This window comes from Terrapene carolina, unplaced genomic scaffold (assembly GCF_002925995.2).
Source record: "Terrapene carolina triunguis isolate 2854851 unplaced genomic scaffold, T_m_triunguis-2.0 Scaffold90, whole genome shotgun sequence".
NCBI classification, from domain to species: Eukaryota; Metazoa; Chordata; order Testudines; family Emydidae; genus Terrapene; species Terrapene triunguis.
The window spans coordinates 2,571,497-2,580,752 of record NW_020664441.1 but is presented as its reverse complement, the minus strand read 5'-3'; the positions used below and the strand labels follow the sequence as shown (position 1 = coordinate 2,580,752).

Below are 9,256 nucleotides of genomic sequence, written 5' to 3'. Positions count from 1 at the left end.
GTGAATAAAAGAGACGGGGTTCAGAGGTCAGAATGGTGTTGATATTGTCTGTGACGTCTCCTGTCTAATAACAGCTGGATCTGGGGTGAGCATTTGGTGCTGCCAAAGGTCGGTGCCTCCAGCTCTCTTGAAAACATAGACACAAGTGGTGTCACCCTGCCACCTTCCCACTCCCACAACATCCCCAAGCAAAGGAACAAAGTACTCTGGTCTGGCCAGTAAAAGGGAAACAGAAATGGGACAGGTTGACGAGAATACAATCTCTGGGAAGGAAGAGACAGTCCTGACTATTCCCATGGCCCTTTAGCCTTTCCTTCCTCCTTACTACCCACATAGGTTAGAACAGCATTTAAATTGAGAGCTTTCAAGGCCGGAAGGGATCATTATGGTCATCTAGTCTGATCTCCTCTGTAACAGAGGCCATAGAACTTCTCCCCAGGGATTTCTGCATCAAGCCCCTTAATTCCTGCTCACACTAGCCTGAATTTATGCTTCCAACACTGGATCTTGTTTTCCCTTTGTCTGCCAAATGAAAGAGCCCTCTACCCTTAGAAATAATCTTCCCACTTACAGATCGTGATAACAATCTGCTTTCCAGTGCTTGTTAACACTTAAAAAATATCTAGAGCCTCTTAACATGCCAAACCTAGCAGCAGCTGGGAGTGTTGTGAAGACTGGCCCCTATAGGGTTAGTACTGTACATTGCCATGTGGAAGAACCCGTAAATGTTTCGCAAAATGGGACATAGGCATATGTGCGTCTGCAGCCATCTTTCTTTTAGAGATTGTTATTAACTAGCCTTTGTGTTGTTAACTAAAGCCAGGCGACAAATTCAATTTTTTCCACAGAAAAATTCAGTTTTCACTGGAAATCTGAATACTAAAATATTTTGATTTGGAAATGATGAAAGGTGCCAATTCCTGTGCGTCATTGCCCCCCTCTTCCTGTGTAGGCCTGGAATCCTGGTCAGACAACATTTCCTGTGGCGCATCATGGTCATGCCTCTTGGAAATGGAGGCAGTGCATCATGGAAGTCCCTGGCCATGGCACATGATGGGAGATGTAGTCCAGCTAAGGATCTCAGCATGCAGAGGAGAACGGGGATATGTGGCAACTGAATTACAAATCTCATGAGGCACCACGGCAGCATAGCTGGATTGAAACATTTCTGGTTGAGAGCTTTCAGTTTTGTGATGAAAAGCTCTGTGAAAAGGAGACCCTTTCCACACACACAAATATCCACTTAATGGAAAACCCAATTTTCCATCAGAAAACAGTTTTGGTGGAAAATTTTTGGCCAGCTCTTTTGTAAATGCTTTTGGGTCTGATCCCATGCCTTTGAAGTTAATGGGAATGTTTCCTTCACTTAGATGGGAGCAAAAGCAGAGTCTTTGTGCCAAAGAACCCAAGTTAATTTTACCCTCTGTCAGCCCTAAGATAATCAATTACACAGCTCTGGAAAATTCCATCGCAAACAGTGAAAGATCCAGAAAGTTAAAAGCATCTGGAAAAGGCGGGGTGGAATGGAGACACTAGAGCTCTTTGGTTGAGATTTTAAAAGCCAACAAGAAAGTTGAATTTAATGGGAGTTGTGTGGCTGAATCCTTGAGTCAGCTTTTGAAATCTCAACCCTTATCTTTAGGGTGTTGCTAGTGCTCCAATTATAGCTCCATGTGAAGGACAAAATCATGGCAGGAACTCGAAAGGGGTTGAGCAATAGCTAACTAAGATTCCTACTCAGCTAATTTGGGGAGTCAGTGTTATTACATATGGCTTAATCTGGACCAATCACTCTTTTATGCAGCATCTTCATCATCATGGCAGCACCAGGAAGCATGGCCAATGGGGTGCTTGTGTTCATGCCCCCAAACAGCGCTGGCATCATCCACCAAGGCCAGGGGGTCTCTGGTGCCATTTCCCAGACTCCTGAGATGGTGCAATATGGGCCTCAGCAGTTCAGGGTCATGAACCCTGGGAACCAACCTCTTGGGTCAGTGTACCCCAGGAGTCCCGCTGAGCAGGTCGAACAGCTGAAGAAAGTAGGGATGATGGAGAGATTCCTCAAAGCACAGCCCAAGACCCTGGGGGTAAGTGTGATCTTTGCTCTCAATCCATGAGAATGAGTCATTTCAATGCAGAAGGGCCTACACAGATGGCTGAATGACTGAGCATGAGCAAATTCCAGACTCCACCCTTTTCTTTTTTACTTTTACCAACAGCTTTATGGAAAGGATGCCAAGAAGCCAGTGCCATCAGGTGACTTGGCACCTCAGGGACCCAGGATAGGTCTGACCTCTTCTTGAGACTTTATTGCTTGAGACCCAGAGTTCCAGGGGTAGAGAATCGTCCTACCTGCCCAAACAGGGAGAAATGAGGATTAATCAAGCAAAGAAGAAAAAGTGGGGGAAAGGATTATAAACCAGCTGTTTCTGTAACTAATGGAATGAAACAGCCCCATACTGGGGAGGAGGGGATGGCTATTCAACTGTTATAAATCAGTGTAGCTCCATTGTGCTAATTCACACAAACCAAGGATCTGGTCTGAGAAGGAGCACTTCAAACCAAGGGTCCCTCTCCTAGTTACTGCAGTGCAGAGCTGATTCCATTCAGCCTTGAACTACTAGTGAAATCAACCAACCTGCAACTTCTATCCATCAGTCTACATGGATAAGCCCATGATTGGTTGTTTATTTACAATTATATATATATAAATAAATGAGTTAATAGATTATTGGGTTTAAGGCCAGTAGGACCACTGGGATCATTTAGTCTGACCTAGGCCAGAGAACATCCATGAATTAATTCCTGTTTGAATTCAAGCATATCTTTTAGAAAAGCGTTCAGTCTTTATTTAAAAATTGCTAGTGATGGAGAATCCACCACAACCCTTGGTAAGTTGCTCCAATGGTTAGTTACCTTCAGTGTTAAACATTTTCACCTTATTTCCAGTCCAAATTTATCTAGCTTCAACTTCCAGCGATTGGATTTGCTAGACCTTTGTCTGCTAGATTGAAAAGCCTGTTACTAAATTTTATTTCCCCAAAGAGGTGCTTATAAATTGTGACCAAATGAACACTTAACCTTTTTAGTTAAGATCACCAGAGTCCTGAGAAGGGGCCTGTTTGAATTATCTTGTTGCAACATTTGGGCGCCTCTGGCTCAAAGATATGGTCCAAAATCTCTGCTGGTGTATATAATCCCAGTCCCATTCCTTTCAGTGGAGTTTTGTCTCCCATCAGGGAATTTGTCCAGAGGGATAGGTAGTGATCCATGAGTTTATTGTATATAGTTGTCTGTAGGGTTCCAGTGTTGAAGCTGATCACAGTGTCCAGGAAATTGATGCTGGTGTGGGAGAGAGTTTAACAGACAGATGAAGGTTGTTGAAGTTGTGGTGGAAATCTATGAGGGAGTTTAAGTCGTTTGTCCAGAGGATGAAAATATCATCAATGTATCTCAGATATATCATTGGTTTCATGGTGCATTTTCCAGAAATTCTTCTTCAAGATGGCCCATGAAAAGTTTAGCATATTGGGGAGTCATCCTAATACCCATGGATGTTGCTATGGTTTGGACAAAGTGTTGGTTGTTGAATGTAAAAATAATGTGGGTGAGGATTAAATGGATGAGTTTGGCAATGTGCTTCTAGTAGGCATCTGAGGATTGTCCATTGTCTTGTAAATATTTGAGTCAGGCAGCTTTGCTGTCACTGTGAGGGATGTTGGTGTATTGGGAGGTGACATCCATAGTGGCAAGGGTGGTGTTCTAAAGGAGGTTGTTGATGTTGCGGAGGAAGTCGGTTGTATCCTGGAGGAAGCTGACCCTTTGTGTGGTGAGTGGTTTGAGGGTGGTTTCTATGAGTCCCTATATTTCTTCAGTAAGAGTGCTGTGGCCAGATATGATATGTCTGCTTGGGTTCCATTGTTTGTGTATCTTGGGAAATAGGTAGAAGTTCCCTGGGTTGGGTACGTGGGAGATGAGTTTGTAGAGATTCTCTTGGAGCTATTTGGGGAAGGATGAGGTGATATCCTTACATTCCTGGGTAAATTGTGGTGTGGGGTCTTATTTGAGTTCATAGAAACATAGAATATCAGGGTTGGAAGGGACCTCAGGAGGTCATCTAGTCCAACCCCCTGCTCAAGGCAAGACCAATCCCGAGACAGATTTTTGCCCCAGATCCCTAAATGGCACTCTCAAGGATTGAACTCCCAAACCTGGGTTTAGCAGGCCAATGCTTAAACCACTGAACTATCCCTCCCCCTTCATAGTAGGTGGTGTCGGAGAGTTGTCAGTTGGCCTCATTAACATAGTCATCATAGTTGAAGATTACAATGGCAACCCTTTTGTTTTTTGGTGGGATCACTCTCTGGTTAGATTTCTGGGACTGTATGGTTGTCCTCCTGACAGTAGAGAGATTGTGGTGGATGTGAGGGTTGTTAAGGATTTCATAGTCAATTCTTTTTTGAAGCAATCAATGTAATCAACAAGAGTGTAGTTTTGTCTGTTCTGTGGTGTCCAGTCAGATGATTCTTTTTTTTTTTTTTGATTGTCAGTGGGAATGTAGTAATTATGTGTGGTGTTGTCATTGTGAAATAATTCTTTGAGGTGAAGTCAGCAGAAGAATTCTTCTAGTTCTCTACATGTTAGTATGGTATCAGGTTCTGTGGTGGGGAAGAAGTTCAGTCCCTTACAGAGTATAGATAATTCAGCTGCAGTTAGGGATAGTCTTGATAAAATGATGATGTTCATCTATTGTGTATTGTCAGTGTTGTGGGTACTGGTGCATTGGTTTCTCCTGGAGGTGGTATTCTGGGGGTTGTGGAGTAGTTGTAGTTGGTTCCACATTTTTTTTTTAATTTGGATGCCTGTCGTCAGATTTCTTTAACAGTTGTTTTGGATTTTTTGCATGATTTCCAGGTAACTTCCCTGGTGGGGTTTTTTTTTTCTTCTTCCAGTATGGGAGCATGTGATGATTTCTTGTTTGAGATGCTCCCTTCTGCAATATATGAGGTGCAATAAATGGTTCCTTAGTTTTTCTGAAGTTCATCTGAAGAGCTGTTCAGCATGTTTGGAATTATATGTAGTGGCCAGAAGATTATGATGGTGAGACATCTGTGGATGATATTTTCTGTCTTGAATTTGCTCAGGAAGTAGATGTCACTCTTAAGTTTTGTTTCCTTTTTCTTCATGTTGTGGAGTTTCCACTTCAGACAGCAAATTTGATATCTTCCATTATTATATTCAGTATTGTAGCTGTGTTGGTCTCAGGATATTAGAGAGACAAGGTAGGTAAGGTAATATCTTTTATTTATTGGACCAACTTCTGTTGGTGAGAGAGAAAAGCCTTCGAAGCTTACACAGATTTGATTCTCTGCTTCATTCTTTGTTGATGATTCCTGTCACCGTTGAGGGGGTCATTAGGGGAACCACATTTTTTTCAGTGGGAAATGTAGTTTCCACAAAATCAAAATTTTCCATTGAGAAAATCAAAAACAAAATATTTTGTTTTGGGTTGGGACTTCCCAAATCAAACTACTTCAGTTTGTCAAACTGAATTGAAATGTTTCCCCTCAAGTCAGTTTGACATTTAAACTGCATCCACCTGAGCTGCTACAAAGCCTCAAGTTGTAGTTCAGATGGTGGCCTCATTCCTCCCTATAGGACTGTGTCCCTGTTCCAAACTACACTGCGGTCTTCTCTTTTACTGAACCACTATGGTATCTCATGGGAGACCAATGATTCCACAAATGTAAATGTAGTCCAGCTAGGAAGTCTAGCCCATAGAAGAGAATGGGGGCCCAAGACACCCCAACTATAATTCCCCTAACGCAACGCACTGACTCAGGTAGACTCAGTCCAGTGTTAACTAAGCCTAAATGAAATATTTTAAGTCAGTTTGACAAACTGAAACTAAATGTTTCAACATTTCCAAACTGAAATGTTTCACATTTTGGATTTAAACAGCTGTCAAAAGACCAGAATTTCCCACAGGATGGAAATTCCAATTTCCGATCAGCTCTGCTCAGGACATTGTGTTCCACTCCTTCACAAGATGGCAAGGAATTGGCTCCTTTTACTGTCCCATTCTCTTCCCACAGGCCATCCAGATCCTGATTGGGCTGATGCACATTGGCTTTGGGGGTGTGTCTGCAGTTTTCGTCGTATACCACTTTTACGTTTCCATCTCCGTTATTGGAGGGTACCCGTTCTGGGGAGGACTTTTTGTGAGTAGAATAAATGGAAGCATTTATGAAATGATGGCATGGCCACATGGATATATAATCATTGTCTATGATTAATGCTGTACCGATATATGAGGACTATAGTGATACACATAAGATAAACAGAGGGCAAGACGGACACTTCCAGGATCTTAATACACTTTCTAAACATGAGTGAACTAAACCTAATAAAACACTAGTGAGTTAGATATTATTTTCCCCATTTTACAGATGGGGAACCTGAGGCATCAAGGGGCTAACAGAGTCACCCAATGTAATACAGTTGAATTGTGGCAGCACTCGGTATAGAATCCAAATCTCAAGATTCTTCCCCATTTACTTCTCTGTATCAAGAGACAATGCAGACTGTAGCTATGGACGTCGATAAGTAACAAATATCTAGTACCTCTTTACAAAAGAAACCCACAAAGGCAAAGAGGCAGCATGTGGTCAGCTCAGGAACCTGCAGCAGATGTCATTCGACTGAGATATAGTAGAATGTTAGTCCATTGAAACTGGCACTTAGACTGCTGTGACACTTCCTGCTGTCACTTGGTAGACCATTGGCCCATCTAATGTGCTGACCCATTTCCTGCCATTGTTCAGCCTGTCCTGCAGCAAGCAGTGCCCCAGGCCAGGCTTCAAAAATCCTTCCCCATGTGCCACCTTAGTCCCCCAATAAAACCCTCCCACACACGCTTGAAAGACAGGTGCCTTCTACCAACTACCAGCCCTGAGTGCCACTCTCACAATCCCTGCTACCCCACCTTGCCTGTTCTACATGTCGGGTGTCCTGGCTTCTCATTTTGACAATCTGCTCACCCTGTTCACCAAAACTGTCTTGTTGGGCTTGTGTTAAGGGCCAAGCTGCTGTGAAGTCCCTGCCTTAGCCTCTCTGCTGGGCTGATGTTGGCTCTCAGGCATCCGTGAAGTCATTGGCTCAGCACCTCTGCCTACTTGGCTGATGTCAAGGCCCAGGCCTTTGTGAGGTCACTGACTGAGCCCCTCTATCTTACTAGGCTGAGGTCAAGGCTTAGGTCCCCATCCCTTAGTGAGTCCCTGGCTGAACTAAGCCTTGTTAGGGTTTGTCTGCCTTGAATGGAGGGAGGGAAAAAACCTTGGCGGATCAGCAAAAAGGACAAATCTCCTGCCAGGTTCCAAACCAGGAACCGTTCAACTGTCAAGTGAAAATGGTGACTGATCCGCCACAGAAAACAGAGTGTGGAGGTGACAGCAGGGGGCACTGCAGGTCTGGATTGAGACATGTTAGCAGAGCTGGGAGTCTGGGGAGGAAAGCACTGGAACAGCAGGGGATACTGCAGGTCAGGCTTGAGATGTGGAGATGCTCAGATACCATGGCAATCGAAGTACTATACAATCTGGTGACTTCCTGAGCTCTTCTCAGGATCATCCAGTCATTGCTCTCTTTATGGGGAGAAGAGCAAGTTCAGTTGTCAAAAAGGAGCAAGAACTCAGAAGGAGGAAAGAAGAGGAGGAGAATCTGGGGATTATGATACAGGTGCCACCTTAACTGGATTTAGATGAACCTGGATGGTAGCATTATTAGATGGAAACTACTCTCCAACACTTGGTATAATTATTATGATTGCCCCTGCTGAGGGAAGTGTGTCATTCTTTCCCTTTGCTTCCATCACATAGAGCCTGTCTCGGAGGAGTGATCATTATTGTAAGTGTGAAGTGTGAATGATGGTTTTCTCTTTCCTGGGCAGTTCGTCATTTCTGGATCCCTCTCGGTTGCAGCTGAGAATCATCGCAACACCTGTCTGGTGAGTTTCTAGATATTATGTCCTCCCTTTCCCTAATGTGGGGGACACTCAGAGTTTCTATAAAAAGCAACAGAGGGTCCTGTGGCACCTTTAAGACTAACAGAAGTATTGGGAGCATAAGCTTTCGTGGGTAAGAACCTCACTTCTTCAGATGCAAGTAATGGAAATCTCCAGAGGCAGGTATAAATCAGTGTGGAGATAACGAGGTTAGTTCAATCAGGGAGGGTGAGGTGCTCTGCTAGCAGTAGAGGTGTGAACACCAAGGGAGGAGAAGCTGCTTCTGTAGTTGGATAGCCATTCACAGTCTTTGTTTAATCCTGATCTGATGGTGTCAAATTTGCAAATGAACTGGAGCTCAGCAGTTTCTCTTTGGAGTCTGGTTCTGAAGTTTTTTTGCTGTAAGATGGCTACCCTAACATCTGCTATTGTGTGGCCAGGGAGGTTAAAGTGTTCTCCTACAGGTTTTTGTATATTGCCATTCCTGATATCTGACTTGTGTCCATTTATCCTCTTGCGTAGTGACTGTCCAGTTTGGCCAATGTACATAGCAGAGGGGCATTGCTGGCATATGATGGCATATATAACATTGGTGGACGTGCAGGTGAATGAGCCGGTGATGTTGTAGCTGATCTGGTTAGGTCCTGTGATGGTGTTGCTGGTGTAGATATGTGGGCAGAGTTGGCATCGAGGTTTGTTGCATGGGTTGGTTCCTGAGTTAGAGTTGTTATGGTGCGGTGCGTGGTTGCTGGTGAGAATATGCTTAAGGTTGGCAGGTTGTCTGTGGGCGAGGACTGGCCTGCCTCCCAAGGTCTGTGAAAGTGAGGGATCATTGTCCAGGATGGGTTGTAGATCACTGATGATGCGTTGGAGAGGTTTAAGCTGAGGGCTGTAGGTGATGGCCAGTGGAGTTCTGTTGGTTTCTTTTTTGGGCCTGTCTTGTAGCAGGAGGCTTCTGGGTACACGTCTGGCTCTGTTGATTTGTTCCTTTATTTCCTTGTGTGGGTATCGTAGTTTTGAGAATGCTTGGTGAAGATCTTGTAGGTGTTGGTCTCTGTCTGAGGGGTTGGAGCAGATGCGGTTGTACCTCAGTGCTTGGCTGTAGACGATGGATCGTGTGGTGTGTCCGGGGTGGAAGCTGGAGGCATGAAGGTAGGCATAGCGGTCGGTGGGTTTTCGGTATAGGGTGGTGTTAACGTGGCCATTGCTTATTTGTACTGTGGTGTCCAGGAAGTGGACCTCCCGTGTAGATTG

General features: G+C 44.2%; 1 protein-coding gene across 1 annotated transcript in view; it reads left to right on the top strand.

The window, feature by feature from the left end:
• The first annotated feature begins 1,817 nt into the window (after nucleotides 1-1,817).
• Nucleotides 1,818-9,256, top strand: part of LOC112123267 (membrane-spanning 4-domains subfamily A member 15-like) — a 19,078-nt gene continuing 11,639 nt past the window's right edge. Inside the window, exons 1-3 of the mRNA XM_026650503.1 lie at nucleotides 1,818-2,087; nucleotides 6,096-6,221; nucleotides 7,949-8,005. Of these exons, the coding sequence (XP_026506288.1) occupies nucleotides 1,818-2,087; nucleotides 6,096-6,221; nucleotides 7,949-8,005 (453 nt within the window). The remainder of the gene's footprint in view (nucleotides 2,088-6,095; nucleotides 6,222-7,948; nucleotides 8,006-9,256) is intronic.